This window comes from Lotus japonicus, chromosome 1 (assembly GCF_012489685.1).
Source record: "Lotus japonicus ecotype B-129 chromosome 1, LjGifu_v1.2".
Lineage (NCBI taxonomy): Eukaryota > Viridiplantae > Streptophyta > Magnoliopsida > Fabales > Fabaceae > Lotus > Lotus japonicus.
The window spans coordinates 29,841,318-29,868,092 of NC_080041.1; the positions used below are offsets into that span (position 1 = coordinate 29,841,318).

The window sequence follows — 26,775 nt, forward strand, 5'->3', positions numbered from 1 at the left end:
CCACCAGTAGTTTTTTCACCAGCGCTGAAGTTTTTTGGCGCTTAGGATCCCTGTGGTGGTTAGCATCTGAAGCGCCTTCAAGCTTCTTCTTTTGCTCGGCTTCCGCCACTCTTTTTCTCGCCGCTTCAGCAGATTGGGCGAGGTATGCTTTCATATTCAGCGGGCTGGCATCGGTTTTTCCCTTACCCATCGTGGCTGCACAGGAAAGCATCAGTTAGACATCACATATGAAAAACAAAAAACCAAGTTATAGATGAAGATTATAAACTTACTAAAGAATTGATTTCAGGTGCCGGATTTCGACGCCTCAGTCAAATCATGACCAGAGATTATTGGCAATGAGCGGAGATAGTCGGCGACCCCTCGCTCGGAATCGTCCAAGGCGTCACACGAAACGGAGATTTTTCGACGAGGATTTCTCGTCCAATAAAAGGGGAAGAGAGGATTATTATCGGAATCTCGGAACAAGTTTTTTATTTCAGGCGATTCAACAACCTTAAAATATTTTTTCTGCCACACTTTGTAATGGCTCTTGAGGGCGGTGAATCGGCTCACTTTCTTGCGAGCTAAAAGTGGGACCCACTTTATAGACGTAGGTTTCTTGGTAACAGACTTATAGAAGAGAAAGAACAAGGGGTAGGTGGGCGTGAAGCTCAAATGCTCACAAAGAATTTCGAAGCAATAGATAAAGCCCTAGGCGTTGGGCTGGAGTTGACAAGGCGCCACATTCAGAAAGGATAGAACGTGGCATATTAAAGGTGAGAAAGGAAGTTTTATATTCAAGTCAGTGAAAAAATAACCATAAACGAAAAAGAAATCGGGCGATTCATTTGACGATTCTTTGCGTAAAAGAACACAGTCATCATCGCCGCATGAAAGGACATTCAATTGCAGATCTTCGTTACTAGAGGTGGCGGGATTTATCTTCGTAAACCCTTGGGCAGTTATCCGAAGCGAGTTGATGCTCCCAATACTGCTCCAGATGGAACGCCACAGGCGTTTATCTTCAACTAACTGCACATTTTGATGCCATTCGGGCGAGGATAAATCCCCATTTGAAGAAAGGACAGAATCAACCGAACCGGCGGGGCCGGAATCATCGTGAGTAGAGGGCGAGGATTGAATTTCAATAACAGTGGGGGCAATGGGGGCAGAAATTTCCCCCTCTGTGGAGGGTGAAGAAAGCTCCAGGGAAGAAATGCTAATATTGTTCAAAGACATGTTGGGTAATTTCATAAAAGATAAAAAAAAAAAAAAGGTGAACAGGTTCAAGAAGATAAAAAAGATGAACAGTTTCCAGAAAGAGAACACAAAACGAGAGGAGAAAGATGTAAAGAACTCACTGGAGGAAGAGATGGAGGATTGGGAAAGGAGAACGTCAGCTATGGGAGAACAACGCGCAATGACGACGGCCGGAGTAAACGGAGGTTCGCCGGAGTTCAAAGAGGAAAAAGCAAGAATTTCGGAGAAGTATCAGGGAAAGAGTTTCGGAAAAGTGAAAAGTGAAAAGTAAAAAGGGACTTTTATAGACGAAAAGGGAGGAGAGAGAATGAGTGGGAAAGATAGTGAAGAGTCGTGGGATTTGGAGAGAGAATGAGTGGGAGAGATAGTGAAGAGTCGTGGGATTTGAAATTTGAAAAGGTATGAAGTGAAAAGGTGTAACTCCTCGAGACGCACATTCAGGGCAAATGATGACGAAATCCCGGAAAACTAGGATTTCGTGTGTCAGTTGAAAAGACGTGATTGACGGTTGTGACGATGGTGACGCGTCAACAAAAATAAAGATGGCGGGGTAATGAGTAACATGAAGGTGGCGACATATCCATGAACAGGAACGTGGCGACATATCCTGATTGTAAAGAATGGCGATATAAATACAAGAAACACAAAGTGAATGATAAGAGCAGACGACGAAGTAGCATATTAAGACATTTCGACTCAACTTACCTGAGCCTCATGTCTTGGGGGCATGTGGACTTGGCGGGACATAAGGATTCCTTATGCCCGCCCAAATCAGGAAATCAGATGAACGAATGCAGCCAGGGCGGAATTTGCCAAACAACAAAGAATCTCGCCCCTTCCTTTAGATGGGCCCACAAGCCAGCTGGAAGATTCCATTAGATTTGTCTTATATGCATAGAGGCTTGGGCCCCGGTTGTCAGGCCCAAGTACAGGAAAGGTCCACATCATGATCACTCCCTCTATAAAAGGAGAGGTCAACACATTGTAAAAAGTACCTTTAAAACATTTAATGAGAATATTCCTTTTATGATATTTTTGCCATTTTAGTGCTCTGCTAGGGTTTACTTTCAGTCATTCTCTTACGAAAGCTTTCCCTAGTACAGAACAATGATGTTCTTTTTCTCCCAAGTGATGTTAATGATGTTGATGGTTCATCTATGGAGATTGAGTGCTTTTGGGATACAGGTTTGGGTGGCGACTTAGTTGATGGTTCAGATCGTGCATTGGTTCATGATTATGTTGTTTCTGAGACAATAGTTCTGGATGATCCGGTGATTACACTTGATCAGTGTCTATTGTCGGACTAGGGCGTTCCCTCGTTGATTCCCCTCGATGTGATTTTCTCTTGGTTTGAGCCTTTTTCCCGTTGTCCTTCTGTGGAGAAGGAGCCCGTTATTGGCCCATGTGTTTATGTTGGGAGAAATAGAGGTCGACCCAAGAAAGTCACTAAGCGGGGAATGAAAAAACAATGGCTTCAGGTTGTTGGTTCTGATGCCGTAGTTGTATCAGATGTGTCTAACACTTTGTCTGGTAGGGTGAATCTTGTGGATTTGGTGTCTTCTCAGTCCCGAGATTGTGTTTTTGAACGAGCACGCAAGATGTGGTTGGTTGGTAAGGAGCTTATACTTGTTTGGGATGGGTCTGAAGTGGAAGTAATGGAGGGATGAGTGCAACATCTCAAGCGTACTCACCCAAATAAGTATGGATCATCTTGTGGTTTTTGACTCTTTGTGGTTTGGTTTTTTCTTAGCATTTGGGTGGTTTTCGTTTTTGCTTTTGGGGTCTTTTTATTTGTCTTATTGTGGTTAGGTTTAGGTTGTTATGTTTTATTGAATAGATGTCTTATTTTTCCTTGCATGCCTCAAAGGCGTTTCTCTGGAATTTTGTACTCTTTTTCCTTCACTAGGGTTTTTCCCATTTGGTTTTTTCTTGAAAGGTTTTAATGAGGCACATTCCGTTGGTATGGTCTTTATGGTGGTTTACAGAGTAAGGTTTAGGCTATTTGTCCTATTTATGAGAGGGTTGTTCTCATGGATTTATTTACTTATTATATATATATATATATATATCTTTTGCTTTAAAAAAACAAGATGAAAAAAAATATCCTATGACCAAAAAATAAATATCTTCTTATATTATAAATATTTATAAAATATCTTTAGCTTCTCTATATAAAAAGTGAAAACAATTAAATATTTTGTTATAAAATATTTTGTCGCCGCCTCCCCACTCAGATAGAAATATTAAGTCTGTGGGATTGAAGGAAAATGTAAGACTATGTGTTAGAAATTTCTTATGTTTTCTTGAACTTTCTCTCGTAAATTTTTTATCATGAAAATGTATGGCTTGCTTTGGATATTGGCATATATCTACTTTGCTTTGTTGAAAATGTAAGTTTAACATGTGTGTGCAGTATATGTTTTTCACCTACAAGATGCCCCTCCTTGAATACTTGGTTACTGGTTGCCACAAGATTGTCCATTATTGAACTAACAATTTAGGCCAACAATTGATTAGGATTTCTTATGCATGTGCTCAAATAACATGTGAAATGAAAACTAAAAACTGAAAATAACAAGATTTGGAAATGTAAAGTAACAAGAGTGTCACATACCCACCATCAATGTCACATAACCAAAGAAAATGTCACAGAACCATGTCTTAACATCTTTAACATACTTTAAAGTAATCCACGTACTTAAACCTAATTTGTCTTGACATCTCTATATGGCACAAAACCAAACAAAATGAGATGTTCTCAAACACAAGAAAACATAACTATGTGCGTCATTTTATATGCTTCAACCCCTGAAATTAGTGGTCCACATTCAAAAGTATAATAAAAAAACCCAAGACAAACACTACAAACCAAATTGGCCGACAGTAGACACATTTTTCAAAAAGTACTTTACACCAACCATTGTCATTTCCTAACAACATTATTTTGTGTTGATAGTTGGTTATCACTGCTTCCTTGTTGACTCAAGACGTCTGGACATCCATTGCTTCATCCTTGAATCAGAAGTTGTGGCACTTCAACTCTTGCTTCATTACTAACTTCTTGACTCATAATTTGAGGTCCTTGCACCCTTGATGCACGTGCACATTCAATGAAGGAGTGAAAGTGTTAGCCTTGTTGAACATCATAAACATGATATGTCATCTATTGTTGAAGCGGAATACATGTGACATAATATCCATGACTTGTGCAATTGTCCTGTTTTCAGCCTACCTAGGAAGACTTAGAAGAAGTTGTGCTGGCAGCCTTGAAACTGTTGAGCTGCTTTCTCCTTGTTTTCTCTAAACACAAAATGCAACATATGAAGATTAGAAAGTTTGATATTTGAAGACAATAAATATTATTGTGACCAGCAATAAGGAATTTACCTTGTCAATCATCTGCCTTTGAGTTCCCCCTTGTTGTCTTTGTATTTTACCCTGCTGCTACCTAGATTGTACTGATTCACTGCATGCTATTGCCTCAGACTCACTGCTTCATTTCTTTTATTCATTGGTTGTTATTGCACTTGGTTATACTTTTTCAACTAACTGCATTCATGAGATCAAGTACGTGTTAAATTATATGAAATCTCACCTGCTGTTGAGATTGATTAACAACCACTTGTTGTCCTTGGTTGATAACTTGTTGTTGTCCTCAGTTCACTGCCTGCTACTAGACATGATTGACTGTTAATGTTATTGGATTCATACTTTCACACCACCTCTAATTTGTTGTCTTTCTTGGTCTAGGAATTATTGGATGTATATTTTAGGGTTTATGATTAGTAACAATTACAAACTTTACATCAATTACAAATTGTCATACATGTGCTGCTTGGTCTTGGTTTGCTGTCCTCTGTGGTCTTTGCCCCTTCTTCACTTTTTTTCTGGTTTCTTCAACTTTTTCGTTTTTTTTCTTCTGGTTCTTAAAAGAATTTAACATTATGAAAGGTTAATTTTGTTGGTTTTCTCAAAGAAATTATCATGTTAACAAGTGCTTCATGGATGGGGAATGTTTCTGATGTTGAGTTAGACGAATGATATCAAACTTTGTATGTATATAAGTTTTCATTCCAACTATTTGATGAAATGTTTAGATGAGTAAATTTGTAAAGATATAAAGTAGTGATCAAACAACTTTTAACTTAAAAGTTACATTTAAGTTGTAAAAATATGAAAATTACCAAACATCTTTAGCTTTATTTTTAAAGCTCTTATTTTTAACTTAAATTATAAGTAGCTTTTAAGCTCTAAAAAAGGTGGGTCAAACGGTACCTTAGTGTGTGTATGCATGTTCAGTTGCTTCATTAACAACTTATTTTCCCCTCTGATTTGCATCCTTGTGATGTACTTAGTGTCCTCCTTGGTCTTCTCCTCTTATATACACTTGTGTTTCATTTGGCTGCGAAAATAGACATTCAACATAGTACAATTAGTACATATAGCTGAATGGTTGCATCAATGAACTGTATTTAAAGGTGTATGTATACATATTTAGCTGCTTCATTCACAGCCTGTGCACTTGATTGCCCTGCATCATTGTGCTGAACTGCCTGATTCTATAACACCCCGATTTCCGGGTGTCACTTTTGTAAGATCAAGTTTTGATCTAGTAGTACAACTCTATGTTTTGATGATTACAAGTTAACCTTTTGATATGAACAATTGTGGTACTCTAACGTGTTTTTCTGAGTGTGCTATTTACAGGCTCTGACCCTGACTCAATTTCACACAAATCAGAAGCACTGTGTATAAAGGGTAACCCAAGCAACGCTTTCGCATTCACCATGTTCAGTATGAACAGTGGAAAAGCTTCAGAAGATCTGAAGCTATACAAACTCTGATGAGGACTCAGTCGCTAGAAGCTCTGATGATCCAGAAGTTCTGACAACCAAGAAACACTGAAGGTTCAGATGTTCTGATGGTGTAGAAGACTCTGAAGATCCAGAAGCTGAATAGTGGAAACTCTGAAGTCCAGAAGCAAGAAACTCTGAAGGCCATGTTCTTCCCTCTGAGTTCAGAATCAGAAGATACAATGGTCAGAGGATCTGTGCTATCCCTCTGACTCTGATCAACCTGCTTCACAAGTTCCAATACGAAGCATTCCTCTGATCAGAAGTCTCCTAGGTTAAAAGGTCAAGTCGCTATCCAAGTACAAAAGCAAGTGTACCTTCCTGACGACCTACCTAACGTTCTCAGCCACAGCAGAAGCTGGATTTTCCAGAACTGCCCTCCAACGGTAGCATTTCCATGCAACGCTCAACCCTAATCCTTGGAGTATATATAGAGGCTGAAGATTGAAAGAAGCGGCTAGAAAAGAAGAAGAGAAGTGAATACAAGAAGCAACACACGCGCAAGACATATTCTAAGCTTTCTTTCATCTTGTAATTTATTTTAGTTTACACTCAGCTTATTCAGAAGCAAACCCTTGTAAACACCAACCTCAAACAGTTGTTTGATTTTTCCTTTAGGAGATCAAGGTTGATCGGATCCTAGAGAAGACTAAGAGAGTGAATCTTAGTGTGAGCTAAGTCAGTGTAATTGTTAGTCACTTGTAGGTTTCAAGTGCAGTTGTAACTCTTACCTGATTAGTGGATTGCCTTCATTCTAAGAAGGAAGAAATCACCTTAACGGGTGGACTGGAGTAGCTTGAGTGATTTATCAAGTGAACCAGGATAAAATCCTTGTGTGCTTTTCTATCTCTATCTTTTGCACTTAGTTCTCGAAAAGATTTGTTAAAATCTTTAAGGTGGTAGTTTTTGTACTGAAAACGTTATTCAAACCCCCCCTTTCTACCGTTTTTCATACCTTCAATTGGTATCAGAGCGCAAGTTCTGATTACCACACCTAACAGTGTTCAGTGATCCGGGCCGGTGTGAAAAACAATGGCTGCCACCACCAGTGAAACTCAAAGAGATGGTTACAACGCAAAGCCTCCTATGTTCGATGGTCAAAGGTTCGAATATTGGAAAGATAGACTGGAAAGTTTCTTTCTGGGTTTCGATGCAGATCTCTGGGATATTATTGTGGATGGCTATGAGCGTCCAGTTGATGCAGATGGCAAAAAGATCCCAAGGTCAGAGATGTCTGCAGATCAAAAGAAGCTGTACTCACAACATCATAAAGCAAGAGCAATTCTTCTAAGTGCTATCTCCTATGAGGAGTACCAGAAGATTACAGATCGTGAGTTTGCTAAAGGCATTTTTGATTCTGTGAAGATGTCTCATGAAGGAAACAAGAAAGTCAAAGAATCAAAGGCATTGTCTTTGATCCAAAAGTATGAATCCTTCATCATGGAGCCAAATGAGTCCATTGAAGAAATGTTCTCCAGATTTCAACTGCTTGTAGCTGGCATACGTCCTCTCAACAAGAGCTACACAACAAAAGATCACGTCATAAGGGTCATCAGGTGTCTTCCTGAAAGTTGGATGCCTTTGGTGACTTCAATAGAGCTCACGAGAGATGTTGAGAATATGAGTTTAGAAGAACTCATCAGCATTTTGAAATGCCATGAGCTGAAGCGCTCAGAGATGCAAGATCTGAGGAAAAAGTCCATAGCCTTGAAATCCAAATCTGAAAAGGCTAAGGTTGAGAAGTCAAAGGCTCTTCAAGCTGAAGAAGAAGAATCTGAAGAAGCATCAGAAGATTCTGATGAAGATGAGCTGACTCTGATCTCCAAGAGACTCAACCGCATCTGGAAGCACAGGCAGAGCAAGTTCAAAGGCTCTGGAAAGGCAAGAGGAAAGTCTGAATCCTCAGGTCAGAAGAAGTCATCAATCAAGGAAGTCACTTGCTTTGAGTGCAAAGAATCAGGGCACTACAAAAGTGACTGTCCAAAATTGAAGAAGGACAAGAAGCCAAAGAAGCACTTCAAGACCAAGAAGAGTCTGATGGTGACATTCGATGAATCAGAGTCAGAGGATGTTGACTCTGATGGTGAAGTCCAAGGACTCATGGCTATTGTCAAAGACAAAGGAACAGAGTCAAAGGAAGCTGTTGACTCTGACTCAGAATCAGAAGGAGATCCAGACTCTGACGATGAAAATGAGGTATTTGCTTCCTTCTCTACCTCTGAACTGAAACATGCTTTGTCTGATATCATGGATAAGTATAACTCCTTGTTGTCTAAGCATAAGAAGCTGAAAAAGAACTTATCTGCTGTTTCTAAAACTCCTTCTGAACATGAGAAAATCATATCTGATTTGAAAAATGATAACCATGCTTTAGTTAATTCTAACTCTGTGCTTAAGAATCAAATTGCAAAGTTAGAAGAAGTTATTGCCTGCGATGCCTCTGATAGTAAGCATGAATCTAAGTATGAAAAATCTTTTCAAAGATTCCTGGCTAAAAGCGTAGATAGAAGCTTAATGGCTTCAATGATCTATGGTGTAAGCAGAAATGGAATGCATGGCATTGGCTATTCTAAACCAATTAGAAATGAGCCTTCTGTGTCTAAAGCTAAATCCTTGTATGAATGCTTTGTTCCCTCTGGTACCATATTGCCTGATCCTGTACCTGCTGAAGTTGCTAAAAACCCTCTTAAAAAGGGATCTTTCTCTATGACTAAATATCATGCAAATATTCCTTTAAAATATCATGTTGAGACACCCAAGGTGATCAGAACCTTTGGGGTAACTAACAAAAGAGGACCCAGAAAGTGGGTACCTAAGGACAAGATTATCTATGTTGCAGATATCCTTGATAGCTCCACTGAAACACCAATCATGGTATCTGGACAGTGGATGCTCGCGTCACATGACGGGAGAAAAGCGTATGTTCCGAGAGCTGAAACTTAAGCCTGGAGGCGAAGTTGGCTTTGGAGGAAATGAAAAGGGTAAAATTATTGGTACTGGTACTATTTGTGTAGATAGTAGTCCATGCATTGATAATGTTTTATTGGTAGACGGCTTAACACATAACTTATTGTCTATAAGTCAATTAGCTGACAAGGGTTATGATGTTATATTCAATCAAAAGTCCTGCCGGGCTGTAAGTCAGATCGATGGCTCTGTTCTGTTTAACAGCAAGAGGAAGAACAACATTTATAAGATCAGATTATCTGAGTTGGAGGCTCAGAATGTGAAGTGCCTTCTGTCTGTTAATGAAGAGCAGTGGGTATGGCATAGACGGTTAGGGCATGCCAGTATGAGAAAGATTTCTCAGCTGAGCAAGCTAAACCTTGTCAGGGGCTTACCCAATCTGAAGTTCGCTTCAGACGCTCTTTGTGAAGCATGTCAGAAAGGCAAATTCACAAAAGTCCCTTTCAAGGCAAAGAATGTTGTCTCAACCTCAAGGCCGTTAGAACTTCTGCATATCGACCTGTTTGGACCAGTGAAAACTGAGTCTATAGGTGGCAAGAGATATGGGATGGTTATCGTTGATGACTATAGCCGCTGGACATGGGTAAAGTTTCTAACCCGCAAGGATGAGTCTCATGCTGTGTTCTCTACCTTCATTGCTCAAGTGCAAAACGAGAAGGCTTGTAGAATTGTGCGTGTCAGAAGTGACCATGGTGGAGAGTTTGAGAATGACAAGTTTGAGAGTCTGTTTGATTCCTATGGAATTACACATGATTTCTCTTGTCCCAGAACTCCTCAACAAAATGGTGTTGTTGAGAGGAAGAATAGAACTCTTCAGGAGATGGCTAGAACCATGCTCCAAGAAACTGGCATGGCTAAGCACTTTTGGGCAGAGGCAGTAAATACAGCATGTTACATTCAGAACAGAATCTCTGTGAGACCAATTCTGAATAAGACTCCTTATGAATTGTGGAAGAACATAAAACCCAACATTTCTTATTTTCATCCTTTTGGCTGTGTTTGTTATGTTCTCAATACTAAGGATAGATTGCATAAATTTGATGCTAAATCTTCTAAGTGTCTATTACTTGGTTATTCTGATAGATCTAAAGGTTTTAGATTTTATAATACTGATGCTAAGACTATTGAAGAATCTATTCATGTTAGATTTGATGATAAGCTTGACTCTGACCAGTCAAAGCTAGTTGAAAAGTTTGCAGATTTAAGCATTAATGTTTCTGACAAAGGCAAAGCTCCAGAGGAAGTTGAGCCAGAGGAAGATGAACCAGAGGAAGAAGCTGGTCCCTCTAACTCACAAACTCTGAAGAAGAGCAGAATCACTGCAGCTCATCCTAAGGAATTGATTCTGGGCAACAAAGATGAACCAGTCAGAACCAGATCTGCCTTCAGACCCTCTGAAGAGACCTTGCTGAGTCTGAAAGGATTGGTGTCCTTAATTGAACCCAAGTCCATAGATGAAGCTCTTCAGGACAAGGATTGGATTCTGGCCATGGAAGAAGAATTGAATCAATTCTCCAAGAACGATGTTTGGAGCTTAGTGAAGAAGCCTGAGAATGTCCATGTTATTGGAACGAAATGGGTATTCAGAAACAAGCTAAATGAGAAAGGAGATGTAGTCAGAAACAAGGCAAGGCTAGTTGCTCAAGGCTACAGCCAGCAGGAAGGAATAGACTACACTGAAACATTTGCTCCAGTAGCAAGACTGGAAGCAATCAGACTATTGATTTCTTTCTCAGTAAATCACAACATAGTTCTACATCAGATGGACGTAAAGAGTGCCTTCCTAAATGGTTATATCTCAGAGGAAGTCTATGTTCATCAACCCCCAGGTTTTGAAGATGAAAAGAAACCAGACCATGTGTTCAAATTGAAGAAATCACTCTACGGTCTGAAGCAAGCTCCCAGAGCATGGTATGAGAGACTTAGCTCATTCCTTCTGGAGAATGAGTTTGTAAGGGGTAAAGTAGATACAACTCTCTTTTGCAAGACTTATAAAGATGATATCTTAATTGTGCAAATTTATGTTGATGATATTATATTTGGTTCTGCTAATCAATCTCTATGCAAAGAATTTTCTGAGATGATGCAGGCTGAATTTGAGATGAGTATGATGGGAGAATTAAAGTACTTTCTGGGAATACAAGTTGATCAAACACCAGAAGGAACATATATCCATCAGAGCAAGTACACTAAGGAACTTCTGAAGAAGTTCAATATGCTGGAATCTACAGTGGCCAAGACTCCAATGCATCCAACATGCATTCTGGAAAAAGAAGATATAAGTGGTAAAGTATGTCAGAAGCTCTATCGTGGCATGATAGGTTCACTTCTGTACTTAACTGCATCTAGGCCAGACATACTATTTAGTGTTCATTTATGTGCTCGTTTCCAATCAGATCCAAGGGAAACCCACTTAACTGCTGTTAAGAGGATCCTAAGGTATCTGAAAGGCACCACTAACCTTGGCTTGATGTATAAGAAAACATCAGAGTATAAGCTTTCAGGTTATTGTGATGCTGATTATGCTGGAGATAGAACAGAGAGAAAAAGTACTTCTGGAAATTGTCAATTTCTGGGAAGCAATCTAGTCTCATGGGCAAGCAAGAGGCAATCAACCATTGCTCTATCAACTGCAGAGGCAGAATATATCTCAGCAGCAATATGCAGCACTCAGATGCTCTGGATGAAACATCAGCTGGAGGATTATCAGATCCTTGAGAGCAATATCCCAATCTATTGTGATAACACTGCTGCAATTTCGTTGAGCAAGAATCCTATCTTGCATTCAAGGGCAAAGCACATTGAGGTAAAGTATCACTTCATTAGAGATTATGTGCAGAAGGGCGTACTTCTTCTGAAGTTTGTTGATACTGACCATCAATGGGCAGATATCTTTACAAAGCCCTTAGCTGAAGATAGATTTAATTTTATTCTGAAAAATCTAAACATGGACTTTTGTCCAGAGTGAAGATAGATCAGAACCTCTGACTATGATACTTCTTGATCAGAAGATGTCTAGTCCAGAAGGTAACTCAATCAGAGTGTGTGTGCCCACTGGTACTGACTCTGAAGCTGAGACAACAACACGTGCGTCAGAATTTCTGATGCATAGTTCCTTGTGCCCGTGTGACAGTCTGTTATGACTGCGTGTAGATATGCTTATCTCCTGTGTGTGATTGTGTAGTTTACTGTTACTATCTATCTTTAATTTTCAACCGTTGATCTTAAAGTGCTTTTTGAATCAACAACGGTTATTTGATAAAACCCACTATACACACACGTTCTCTCTCACTTCCGGTTTTCACTCTCGCACTCCCTGCTTTTCAAAACCGCCTCCTTCGTGATTTCTCTCTCGATCTCTCTTCATCCTTCAAACTTCATCTTCTACCTCAAACCTTCAACCTCTTCAAAATGGTGAGACAAACCAGAAGATCTACTGCAGATGCACCTCAGTTCCCTCACATGGTAGTCGGGTTGGCAACGGGTCAACGGGGCTCTGAGAACCCAGCACAAGAACAAGCTCAAGCTCAAGAGGAGATTGTTCCTATTGCAGAACGGGGCTGTGCCGTTCACTGTGTATTTCCTCCTGAGGAACTCCAAGTCCTTGCAGAATGGAGATTCAACCTCGACAACTTGGCTGCAAATGGGTTTGATCTTCGTCCTGAAGTCCAAGCTCAAGGTTGGGGAAACTACTTCAATCGACTTCGAGGACCGGTGTATGAGAAGCTAGTAAAGGAATTCTGGAAGCACGCTGATTGTGATGACACTCAGGTGGTCTCTTACATACTGGGTAGGAAGATCATCATCACGGAGAAGTCATTCGTGAATCTGCTAGGTGCAGAAACTGCTCATGGGTATCGGTTCTCACTGACGGAATCGAAGCTGAAACCCAGAACCAAGGACATCGTCAACAAGGCCCTGTACACCACCTTCAAACCGGGCAAGACGAGCTACAAGGTGATGGACCTTCACCCCAAACTGCGAATCTGGCACAAGATCCTGCTCAACTGTATCAATCAACGACCAAAGGGCAGTTCTCCAGACTACATCAACTTCAATCAGAAGGCGATGCTGTTCTTCATTCAAGACAAGGAGAAGATCTGCCTTCCCTACTTCCTGTTCTCCTATTTGAAGGAATGCATCCGGAAGTCTCGCACCACCTCCTCCATCAAGTCAGCCATCAAATATATCCCTTTTGGGAGGCTGCTCTCAGACTTTCTCATTGAAAGCAACTTGGTGCAAGATTTGATCAATGCTGGTTGCACAGAGGACTTGAGCACAATTGTTAGCGATGTCTTCACTGCCAACTCTCTGAAGAAGATGGGCTTAGTCCAGAAGAAGATTGCTCCTGCTCATGAGGACACATCTTCTGAGATCAGAGGAAGAAGAATGCCTCTGAATGACTACCCTCTGTGGACTCAAGCAGACCATCCTGAAGCCATCAGATGCTATGTTGAAGACCTCAGGGCTCAAGGATTCGAGATTGACCTTGATGATTTCGTCAGCAGACTTCCACCAGCTCCAGAGTTTCCTTCTCCTCCCAAGAAGAAAACCAAGAGGAAGATGGTTCTGGACGAATCCTCAGAGGAATCTGATGTCCCTCTGGTCAAGAAGGCGAAGAGCAAGCCTGATGATGATGATGGTGATGATAGTGAGGATGGTCCTCCAAAGAAGAAGCAGAAGAAAGTCAGAATTGTGGTGAAGCCTACTCGGGTGGAACCAGCTGCTGCAGAGGTCAGAAGGACTGAACCTCCTGCCAGAGTGACTCGATCATCAGCACATACAAGTAAGCCTGCACTTACCTCTGATGATGATTTGAATTTATTTGATGCACTCCCAATTTCTGCCTTACTCCAACACTCTTCAAATCCCCTCACTCCTATTCCTGAATCCCAGCCAGCCGCACAAACCACCACTCCACCACATTCCCCAAGATCTTCATTCTTTCAACCTTCTCCTACTGAAGCACCACTCTGGAATTTGCTTCAGAACCAACCCTCTAGGTCAGAAGATCCAACCTCTCTCCTTACCATTCCATACGACCCATTAACTTCTGAACCCATCATCCCCAACCAACCAGAACCCAAACCAACAGAACCACAACCCAGAACGTCTGATCACTCTGCTCCCAGAGCATCAGCACGTCCTGCTGTCAGAACCACGGATACAGACTCTTCATCAGCCTTCACACCTGTATCCTTCCCCATCAATGTCTTTGACTCTCCTCCCTCCAATACCTCTGAATCACTTAGAAAATTCATGGAGGTTAGGAAAGAGAAGGTATCTGCCTTGGAAGAATATTACCTTTCCTGTCCAAGCCCTAGGCAATATCCTGGCCCTAGACCTGAACGTCTAGTTGACCCAGATGAACCTATCTTGGCCAATCCTATCCAAGAGGCAGACCCCTTAGTCCAACAGGCTCACCCTGTCCCTGACCAACAAGAGCCAATTCAACCAGACCCTGAACCTGAACAATCAGTATCTAACCAATCCTCGGTTAGATCACCTCACCCTCTGGTTGAAACTTCAGACCCTCACCGTGGAACCTCTGAACCCAATGCTCCCATAATTAACATTGGTTCTCCACAAGGTGCCTCTGAAGCTCATAGCAGCAATCACCCAACCTCTCCTGCACCCAACCTCTCCATCATTCCCTATACTCACCTTCAACCCACATCTCTCTCTGAGTGCATCAATATTTTCAATCATGAAGCCTCCTTGAGGCTCCGCAATGTGCACGGTCAGACTGACCTCAGTGAGAATGCTGAAAATGTGGCTGATGAGTGGAACAATTTGAGCACTTGGCTGGTGGCTCAGTTTCCCGTTATGCTGCAGCTCCTGCATGCAGAGGGAAGTCAGAGCATTGAGGCTGCAAAGCAAAGGTTTGCTAGGAGGGTGGCTCTTCATGAACTCGAACAGAGAACCAAGCTTCTTGAAGCCATTGAAGAAGCCAAGAGACAGAAAGAACAAGAAGAAGAAGCTGCCCGTCAAGCAGCAGCTCAGGCTGAACAAGCCAGACTTGAGGCAGAACGTCTTGAAGCTGAGGCTGAGGCAGAGCGACTTGCACCAGTTCTGTTTATTCCTGCTGCTTCTACTTCCATTCCAGAACCTCAAGCTGCTCAGAACGTTCCTTCCAGCTCTACTCCGACAAGCTCATCCAGACTCGACATCATGGAACAACGTCTTGACACTCATGAATCCATGCTGATTGAGATGAAGCACATGATGATGGAACTTCTGCGCCGTACTGACAAATCTTAGTTTTTTTTAGGATCTCTTCTTTTTCTTCCTTTTCCTTTTTATTTACCGTTGTTTTCTTTAAACTCTGCTTATTTACTTACTTTAATTTGTTCATTTGTGATTCTATATGCATATATCTATATATATTTGTGTCACATATGTTTGCAAAACCTGTTTTATTCATCATTGTTCTATGTTTACATCATAACTCTTTCCATCATACATTATTCCCTATATCTAGAATGGAGGATCCTTCCTCATTCTTCTGCATTCTTGGCGCTGCTCCACTCTTTCCTTCTCCAGACGATCCAATGCATACTCTATGTTGCCAAGTTTGATGCTCAGATCATCTTTTTCTAGACTATCTTCTGTCGTCTTGAGTCTCTCTTCCACAGTCTCCTTCTCTTCCAGCAGATTCAGCTCCCGCTGGCAAAGCTCCTGAATCTCTTCCACGAAGCAGAGGAACTCCTTCAGATCTTTCTCCATCTCTGGACCAAGATCTTCTTCCAGCAGTGTCTTCGTCAGCTCTTGTATGGTCTTTGTACCATCGGGATGCCTAATATTGAGGAACATATCTTCCTCAAACGCCTTCCTTCTGAGCTCTTCTAATGCCATTCTGTATGATGCCATTTTTTTTTCTGAATCTTATTCGAGGTGTGAAGCTTACCTTTCTCTCCAACGTTTTTATAGGCTTCACTTTCTCTCTGAAAGTTAATGCTCTTACAGTTTCTCGAGGTTAAGTACTTGGTAACTGACCCTTCTATTTCCTCACTTGACCGGTGGTAAACGTTCATCCCTTGCATTAACTCTTCTATTTATTATCGCCTCACTCTGATTCTTACATCATCTTCATTTTCTTTCAACTTAGACCTTCTCTAAGGGGGAGTACCTTGTACTTCAAGCTAAGTTTTTCACACCCCAAGCTTTTTGCTTATGACAAAAAGGGGGAGTAAACCCAGTTTTTGATGTGTAAGATGTGTTAGTGTGACTTATTTTTCCTTTGGAGATTTTAAGAGTTCCACCTTCATGACCATAGATGTGTCACTGGGCAAATACAAGGAATACATTTCACTTCTTCTGAAGTGACTCTAAGTTGACTCTGATACCCAAGACTCTGATACCTTGTCCATGACTCTGATCACTTATGCGCTCTGATTATTCGTTTTTCATCTATGTCATAAGCTTTTCACTCTGAACTCTTATATGATTTAGCTCAGAATCTAGACTTTACTAACGTTTTCATCAAGTATTAGATTCAGGGGGAGCTAAGCTCAGAATCAAGCAGTGACTTGAATTCAGAATGAGCAAGATAAACTATTCACATCAGGATAAGTCTTATTCTATATCTCTAAACTCTGAGTGAATTCAGTTTAATGTTTAAGAATTGTTCATCAAAAATCTTAGTTTTGTCATCATCAAAAAGGGGGAGATTGTAAGATCAAGTTTTGATCTAGTAGTACAACTCTATGTTTTGATGATTACAAGTTAACCTTTTGATATGAACAATTGTGGTACTCTAACGTGTTTTTCTGAGTGTGCTATTTACAGGCTCTGACCCTGACTCAATTTCACACAAATCAGAAGCACTGTGTATAAAGGGTAACCCAAGCAACGCTTTCGCATTCACCATGTTCAGTATGAACAGTGGAAAAGCTTCAGAAGATCTGAAGCTATACAAACTCTGATGAGGACTCAGTCGCTAGAAGCTCTGATGATCCAGAAGTTCTGACAACCAAGAAACACTGAAGGTTCAGATGTTCTGATGGTGTAGAAGACTCTGAAGATCCAGAAGCTGAATAGTGGAAACTCTGAAGTCCAGAAGCAAGAAACTCTGAAGGCCATGTTCTTCCCTCTGAGTTCAGAATCAGAAGATACAATGGTCAGAGGATCTGTGCTATCCCTCTGACTCTGATCAACCTGCTTCACAAGTTCCAATACGAAGCATTCCTCTGATCAGAAGTCTCCTAGGTTAAAAGGTCAAGTCGCTATCCAAGTACAAAAGCAAGTGTACCTTCCTGACGACCTACCTAACGTTCTCAGCCACAGCAGAAGCTGGATTTTCCAGAACTGCCCTCCAACGGTAGCATTTCCATGCAACGCTCAACCCTAATCCTTGGAGTATATATAGAGGCTGAAGATTGAAAGAAGCGGCTAGAAAAGAAGAAGAGAAGTGAATACAAGAAGCAACACACGCGCAAGACATATTCTAAGCTTTCTTTCATCTTGTAATTTATTTTAGTTTACACTCAGCTTATTCAGAAGCAAACCCTTGTAAACACCAACCTCAAACAGTTGTTTGATTTTTCCTTTAGGAGATCAAGGTTGATCGGATCCTAGAGAAGACTAAGAGAGTGAATCTTAGTGTGAGCTAAGTCAGTGTAATTGTTAGTCACTTGTAGGTTTCAAGTGCAGTTGTAACTCTTACCTGATTAGTGGATTGCCTTCATTCTAAGAAGGAAGAAATCACCTTAACGGGTGGACTGGAGTAGCTTGAGTGATTTATCAAGTGAACCAGGATAAAATCCTTGTGTGCTTTTCTATCTCTATCTTTTGCACTTAGTTCTCGAAAAGATTTGTTAAAATCTTTAAGGTGGTAGTTTTTGTACTGAAAACGTTATTCAAACCCCCCCTTTCTACCGTTTTTCATACCTTCAACTTTAGTAACTCACAATAAACTTTACGCGGAAAAGAAGGTATTTTTTTTCGTTGTGTTTGATTCTTTCAATTATAGTGATGGAAAATAAAGACATAAACCAGCAAACTAAACTAACCGATGTACATCATATAAACATGTACAGCCTCAGCTGCACTCCAACGTTACGCGCACTCGCAGTGACTCCAAAGTAGTGCGCCCGTGGGCAAATATATACAGATCCAGTAGTGTAAGTGAGAAAGTTATAAGTACAAACCACTAGGAGAAAGTCGGCCTCAAAATGGCCTAAACAAAAGACCCATATAGTCCGATAGACTCTCTGTGGTTCCTCAACAAGAGAACTACACAAAAAGCCATGCATTGGGAACTTACCCTGTCCCAAAAGTAAGACGAATCAGAGCTCTACACTAAATATGGTGCCCACCGAATCTACCCTCCAGAACTGCTCACAAATCCTCCTCCTCCCCCTTGTCAGACGAAGACGAAGTCGAAGGTGGTCTCCGGCCAGTGCCTGGTCCACAGCGAACTGAAGACGGTAGGTTGAAGCTCAGCTCCACGCGTCGTAGAACTCCCTTCGTCAGACGTCCACGCTCGTCAGTACGGTCCTCCAACTCAAACCTGACCCCCCCGAGGGAGAGACCATCGAAACCCAAACCGCCATCGACAACTAGCAGCAGGCCGACCGCCCAAACACAAACATGAAACCAAAACCAAGGCGCTAGGGTCAACTCACGGAATAAAGTAATTATACAAACAACAGGTGATTGGGGAATATATATATATGTTATTATATATATAAATATAATCCTAGCATGTTACCGGCTCTAACAATACTTCGATAATTCAAACAGCATACAATTCTAGTCAGGGTGAATGTATGCGTGAAATGCAATTCAATATGATCCGGATACTTGTTTGGGATGGGCACCATCGAGTCAGTCCTAACACCGGCCTAGTGTTTAATCATTTCCGCTCGGGTGTCGCTTACAAACCCATGCATAGTCGAATCAGCCCCAACCACCCTAGGTCGTGCCACTCTGCCCGCTATGCCGAAGATAGACCCAGGTGTTCTTCGATGAAGGTCGTCCCAACCTTCGTGAAGCCGTCCAAACTTCACCGAGGCTCAATCTTTCGATCGTACAAACCTCGAATGTATGCATGATGCAATATGGTTAGCCAAACATCGAATCGTCCTCACCCGTACGTGTTTAACTAACAGAAGATCCCAATGTAAAAACCCACGTGTTTAATGTCGGTCAATACGACACAAACCCCAAAGAAAGAGTACTAGAGTACTCGGTGACCACCCGTCTTCACCGTGGATCGCATCCGTGGTTTCCCCCAATTCCCAAATAGCTACAAGACTTGTCGACATTTCCCCGTCTTTCGCAATCATAACCCATTTAAGTTCCCTATGATTTTATTCATTAATAAAAAATGTTTCAAGTTGAATTAGTCAAGTTATGAGTTTCATTTTCGAAAATTAAGTCCCTAAGGTCTCTAGTTCCAAGATTCTAGTCATTCTAAATTTGCCAAAATCCCACCAAATGTAAACCCCCGGGGAAAGTCTAAGTATACCAAAGAATGGCTAGGTCTCAAACCTCGGTTTGGACTTGCCTAGGGTTGTTCATCCAACCCGAAAGATCAAAAGGAAACAGTTCAGTGATTCTTCGCTTCGAAGTCGCTTCAAGGCGCACAATTTAATACAATACCAACATCATAAGTTATGAAAACAACATAACAATAATTAATCATCATATCCAATATCAAAGTAATAAACAAGTCGAATTTATCAACCCCTATCATGCAATCTTAGCTAATAGGTAAGTTGCCCTAACCTCGAGTTGTTCCAGCCTCTTGGTAAAGGTTCTCCTCACACAAATGCTCCGTAAAACCCAAATTTCCTTCAACTGAACCTCGGAGAAAACAAAGCAGAAATCCAAACAAAATCGATTAGCTCGATCACAATACAACTAATTAACGATAGACAAAGCATTGAAGCTTCAGAGTACAACATTTATGCACGAATGGAAGGCTTTCCCGAATGGATGAGTTTTGACTAGTGAAACCAAACAGAAATTCTAATATTTACCTTTGCTCACCAAAATGCGCATATCTCGAGCTACAGAACTCGGAATGACACGAAACCAAAGCCAAAATTTCGGTGACTCGAAAGGCTACAGTAAGCATAAGGCCAACCTTGCCCAGATTTGAGTTTCCTCATTGTCCTAACACATATAGGTCTCGGCCACTCTCCAATTTAGCATTTCAGCGCTTTTTCTTCGATCTAATTTAATTCCTAGGTAGTTTTAGGGTAAAACTAGGGTAAAGAAATTGTCGGAAAAATTTTAGAACGATCGGGTCGAATTACGACTAGTTAGGGGCATTTTGATCCAAAATTAAAGCTCAAAAACTCGAAGTTAAAACTTCGGAAAAAAAATTTGATGGGAACGTTCACAACGACATTTGTAGAAACTAATCCTAAAGGCACTAAGTCGGATTGTGGCTTTTCGACGATAAAGTTTCAATAAGTGCGCAAAAGGGTTTTTGTACAGTTTTTCAGATCTTCGGTGACTCGATCGAAATCGGCGCACAACGGCGAGTGTTCTAGGTTGTTGGGTAAGTATAGAAGATGGATCTAAAGAAAAATCGGGAAAATCGGATAGTTTTACGAAAAGCTCGAAACTTTGAGCTCAGAAAGAGATAAAGAAACGCGATAAAAAGAATGATCAGAGGTAAGAATCAAGCAAGTTACCTCGATGCCGTGAAATAGAGACAAACTGCTTGAAGATCGGGCGAGAAACGACGAAGTTCTTCCTCCCTCTTCTCCCCTTCAGACCCGCAGCCCCAAATGGTGAAGAATGGTGAGTTTTGTGATTTTTTTACTATTTATAGGAGAGTGAAATCGTGGGAAAATGAATATTTCGCGATTCCGATTTTTGCAGTACGTCCATCAGTGAATTCTAAGCGAGATTCTGGCGACAGAATTCCAGAACTCAAAACCAATCTCTAGAATTAGGGAAAAACGATCCAAAAGCGGTGTAAGTTGATTTGCCACGAAAAACTACTTTTTGCTGTGAAGGTCAGACGAGAAAACTTCGTTCTGAAGAAAGATTGGAAACGTCGAAAGAAATCTGGCTACGCGAATGGAAACTTCGTTAAAAGCTCTGAATAGAAAAAGTCTTCATTCAGTGATTGAATTTAGGGTTTTTAAAGAAAAGAATTTAGCGTCGTCGGACTTCCGAGAATTGAAACCTATCGTACGTACAGTCCAGAGTTTCGAAATGAAACACTGGTCGAAGGAAAAATAAAGAGAACTTCTTATTTTTCCAAGGAGTTGAAATTTCACTTAAACGTTGCTTTAAGAGCGGAATTAGCCTATTCTGGACACTCTCGCCATAAGGCGGGTGTGTAGACGACTCGCACTAACTCCTAAAACGACTATGAAACAATCCTCAAGCAAATCCTGAACTTTCTTCTTCATTAAACTTTCTCAAACGGCAACTCCTGTCACGCTTACACTGATTCTACGCGTGAGTCGGAAAAGTAAATAGTTAAACCAGTTCTGCAAATCCGGGTCTTACAGATTCAGTGGCAGCTGGCTTGATTGCCCTTCCTCATTTTGGTTCTGCTTATTGTCATTCGCTTCCTCTCCAACCTCCTGTGGTGTTGGAGGTTCCTTACATGTTCTCCTATTTTGCCCTATAGATCCACATCACTTACACCTGTTAGAGGTATGACTTCTTCTTAGCTTCTTCGGATTGGGTTCTTCATCAGGCTCTCTCCTCCTTAGTTTCTTTAGCCTACGCGGTCTTACTTTAAATAATCGAGGGAGGATGTCAAGATATGGAGTCCCAGGCCACTGAGATTGACCATTTATAGGTGAAACATTAAAAGAGTAGCAAAACCCATAAGTCTCTCTACTGTAGCATTTGTGCATAGATTTCAAAGGATTTCTTCCAAGGTATGTGATATCTGCAACTGCATGCCTGCAAGATATACCAACAAGCTCTCAATGCCTAGATGTGCATCTTCCTCTAGCAAGGTCTATCACAAATTGCTCAGTGCCCATTGTGTATTTCACCTCAAACTGCTCACGACCACAAGGTCTTGGGATCCAATGGCCATACTTCTCCACCTTCATGTTTAACCTATTCATTGGCTTAGGCATCACTTCACCTCTATAGTTTTCCACCTTTGCCTTTGTTTTTGCAATCCTGCTCATGAGATATTGCTCGATCCACTTGCATATTGTGATTATTGGCTTGTCCCTTGCAAAGAGAATTGTGATGTTGAATGCTTCTGAAAGTTTGTTCATCAAAACATCGCATTTAGGGTAGAAGCAGAAAGCATGATTGCACCATGCTTTTGTTAGAATCTGCATCAACCAATCATATTCTTGTTGATTCATTGCCCTAATCTCCATCATTTTTTCCTAAAAACAATGGAAATAAGTGGCTTTAGTAGCTGTAATTATCAAGTCCTAGATCATCAGACCTCCTCCAAATTTTTTCTTGAAGTTTGCATATAGATGCCGCACGCAAAAGCATGGTTAGTGAATGTAAGAATGAGGACGAATTCAACAATTCACAAATAGTAAATGGGCCATTCACCTTTTGTTAGTCGAATATAAATATCCACCTATTATCCTTGATATCACCAATATCTTCTAGCAGCAGATTGAGGAGCCATCTCCAAGAATCCTTACTCTCATTCTAAACCACACCAAATGCAAGTGGGTAGTATTGATTATTTGGAAGTCTAACTACTGCAATCAACAAGATTCCACCATATTTACTCTTAAGATGGCGACCATCCACTCCTATGAAATGTCTACATGTTGCCTTGAAGCCTTTCTAGAAGCCATCAAAACTCATGTAGAAACTGTCAAATCTAGGCTGCAAATCACCACTAGTAGGTCTTATCATGTCTATTTTGGCTGTGTTTCCAACACATGAATCTTTCGAGTCGGCACAATATGACCATAATATGCTATATTGCTTTGATGAATCACCCTCCAAAACCTCTTTAACCATTTTCCTTGCCTTGAATGTTTTCCAAGGTGTGATCCCAACTGAATTATTCTGCCTCACATCATCCACAATCTCATTCAATTTCACATTAATAATAGGCATATATTTCACAATAATCATGTTAGAAATCCACCTTGAGGCAGCGTTTTTGTTGTCACATACCCGTCCACATGTATGCTTTGAGACCCAACTTTTTATCTTGAAAGTTTGGCTTCCCCCAACCTTGCTAGCCATGACAAGAAAGTCACACTCCTTTTTGCATCCAATCCTGCACCTCTTTCTATCATTCTTCAAATAATTGGGTTCTCTCCCATTCTGAATTGAATGATGAGCTACTGCATCCTTGAATTCCCTAAGTTTTGAACTTCGAATCCACCATAAATATAAAGTCCTTGCACGTCTCTTCCTTGTTGTACTTAGGATACTTGGGCCTATTAAGACCCTTATCATCAATGTCATTATCATAACCATCTTTAATCTGAATCTCTCCACTATTATAACCATCTTCAAGTTCATGCTCAACATCAATGAGGTATTTTCATAGGAACAATAGAAGGTTTTGAATTTGGTTGACTACCCATCTCCCCCCCCTCCCCCGTGTGTCTTGTTGAACAACAGTAGGCTCTAAGATCGGTTCACCAACACCACCCCATGTGTGCCTTGATGAAAAACCGTAGGCTCTGAGATGGGTTCACCAACACCGCCCCATGTGTGCCTTGATGATCAACAGTAGGCTATGTTCTAGTTTGAACTATAGCAGCAGACTCTGTTATGGGTTGAACCTCAATTTTAACAATACACTCAATTGGAAACCCATCATTCATATCCATTGCCTTCTCCTCTTCAATATCATCATCATCAAAGCGGACTCCTTTCGGAGAATAATCTGAAGAGCTACTATCATCCTCATCACCACCAGAACCAACCACATTCCCACACCCTCAGCCTCAGAAACTACCACATTCCCATCACTCTTAACCCCCTCCATAGCCACAGATACAACCTCAGACACAACAACCTCATAAGCAACCCCATGCCCACAACCCTTAGCCTAAAAAAAAAACCCATTCCAACCACCATTCACCTGCTCCTCTAGAACCAAATTTCCATCAACAAAAACCTGGACCTTCCTATTGGTAGCAACAACACAATTCATTAGTTCAATTTTTTCACAATCTAATAATATGGACTGGGCGAGACCCCAGGGTCCCTCGCCCAGGGGACTCAGCCTTAGGCGCGGAACATGCCTGGACCTTGGGCCGCTCTCCCCAACCGACCCATTTAGACAGATTAAAGGCACGGAGGCCCAACCCCAAATCTATAAATAGGGGATGGTCACCATTTGTAGGAGACTCTTAGCTCATTTGGCAATAACAATATTGAAATTCAGTTATATTTTCTCTCTCTTAGCAGTTATGAGCTCATCTCTCTAAAATCTCCGATCACATTCCACACATTCTTGGCACTATGCCTTGATTCTATGTTCATGGCGAGAACATTGGCGCCGTCTGTGGGGACCAGTAGATTTCAATTCCCGGACAACGTGGATCACGATTTGAAGGAAGGTGTAAAATCTCTTGTAGAATTTTCTTGAGTTGATAGGAACCATTATTGGAATCGATACGATGGAAGGATATCATCGATTGCGAGGAGGACAATTAAGGCGTGAGCGCGATCAACCAACACAAGGCGTAAGCACGCAGGAACAAGACGAGCAAGATGAGCAGTGCCAGCAAGCGTAAGCACGCAATTTCCGGAGTTGGAGGCTAGCGAAAGTTGGCAAAAGTTGATTTATGAAGTCGTTGGCCGTTTGGAACAACAGGATGAGGCAGTTACCGTAATGGACGCGACGTTAGGACCTAGCGGATTATACAGGGAAAGCTACCGAGGTTCCAGGAGGAAGTTAAAGTCTTCTTCGGTGAAGAGTAGGGTGACGGGAGAGTGGTGTGCTTATCACCAAGTTTCTGGTCATGATACCGGGAAGTGCAGAGCTTTACAGCATGCTGTTGAGAAATTGATCACAACAGGAAAGACTGTTAAAGCGCAGCGTAATAAACCTCCTACAATCGGAGAAATAGGCACAATCGTCGGAGGCTTTAGCGGAGGAGGAATCACTAGTGCAGCGCGCAAGCGATATCTCAGAACGGTGAATGCGGTTGCAGAAGAACCTTTCGGTTTCCGGCATCCGGACATCACATTTTCACCCGCTAATTTTTTCGGGTTAAAACCACACTTAGAAGACCCGATCGTGATCTCCATTCGGGTTAACCACTTCGACGTACAACGAACGCTCTTGGACCAGGGGAGTTCAACAGATATCATCTACGGAGGGGCGTTTGCGCAACTTGGAATAAGGGAAGGTGACCTTACCCCGTATGAAGGGACCTTGGTAGGATTCGCGGGCGAACGAGTGTGGGTGAAAGGAGTCATAGATCTTGATACCATATTCGGCGAGGGCGAGAATTCCAAAAAACTAACAGTAAAATGCTTGGTTTTAGAGGCGGAAGGGTCATATAACGCGATCATTGGTAGGAACACTTTAAACCGTCTGTGCGCAGTGATATCAACAGCTCATCTCATCTAGCAATAAAGTACCCATTGGCGAGCGGGCGAATAGGACGGATTGTGGTGGACCATAGGGTTGCAAGAGAGTGTTACTGTAACGCTGTGGATCGGTATGGTAAGAAGAACGCCTCAACAGGACATCGTTGTAATGAAGTAGAGGCTCCAGACGAAAGCTTGGATCCAAGGGGCGAGGGGCGAGTCAATAGACCCACCCTGATAAAGGAAACCAAAGAGTTGAGGTTCGGCGATAAGACGCTCAAAATAGGGACCGGGTTAAGTGAAAGCCAAGAGCAGGGGTTGTCAAAGTTGTTGGGAGAGAACCATGACCTTTTCACTTGGAGTCACAGGGATATGCCTGGCATAGACCCAAATTTCATTTGTCATAAATTAGCACTGAATCCCAGGGGCGAAGCCAGTGACCCAAACTCGGCAACGAATGGGCGATGAGAAGGAGAAGGTGACCCAGCAAGAGGTGAACAAGCTACTTGCAACGGATTTTATTCGCGAAATCAAGTACCCTACCTGGTTGGCAAATGTGGTAATGGTCAAGAAAGCAAACGGAAAATGGCGAATGTGTGTGGATTACACAGACCTAAATTAGTGTTGGTCAATCTGCAAGTGCACAGATATCTCCGGGTTTTAAATTATCGAACCATAGGGAATTGGAATGTGAATTCAGTTTAAGAGTCAAGTTCAAGGTTAAAAAGCGAGTAAAATTCAGTTTTAAAGTTTGATTGCTTGTTGTGATACTTAATTAGAAAGCTAACAAAGATAAGTGTGTGATAATCAATGGTGAGAATGCCTTGGGTTCTTGCTTGAGTAATTCAGTTCTAATCAACCTATTCTATCCACAAAACTCCGAGTCTCTCCTTGATGTTCTAGCCTAATCAATCATCTATCGATGTCTCGCATAGACAATCCTCTCAAGCCAAAAGATAAGCACAATTCCTTGATAACCTAAACATTTGCTAAAGGCATTAAGCATGCAATTCAGGCCAACAAACCCCAACCCTTCCCTATTCCTAGTAGCAAGTATAGAAGAGGTAATCCCACAACAAGTCCCTAATCTATAACAAACTTCTGTTCTATTATAGAAAAGTATAAGCTAGCACATGTTCTAACTTGAAACATAAAGCATGGATATGGGATTCAAGGGTTTACTCAGAGGAATCATGAATAGAAATAGGAATTAAGATTAAAACATCATAAGTCTTACAAAGAA

At 41.4% G+C, this 26,775-nt stretch overlaps 1 protein-coding gene across 1 annotated transcript; it reads left to right on the top strand.

Moving 5' to 3' along the window:
* Positions 1 to 24,828: 24,828 nt before the first annotated feature.
* On the top strand, positions 24,829 to 25,572 carry LOC130732252 (uncharacterized). The gene has a single exon (XM_057584345.1). It carries the CDS (start codon positions 24,829 to 24,831, stop codon positions 25,570 to 25,572), a length of 744 nt encoding a protein of 247 aa, XP_057440328.1.
* The last annotated feature ends 1,203 nt before the right edge of the window (positions 25,573 to 26,775 follow it).

What these genes read in the sequence shown, in the direction of transcription:
- LOC130732252 (XM_057584345.1), top strand. Translation starts at nt 24,829, where the DNA reads ATGGACGCGACGTTAGGACCTAGCGGATTATACAGGGAAAGCTACCGA.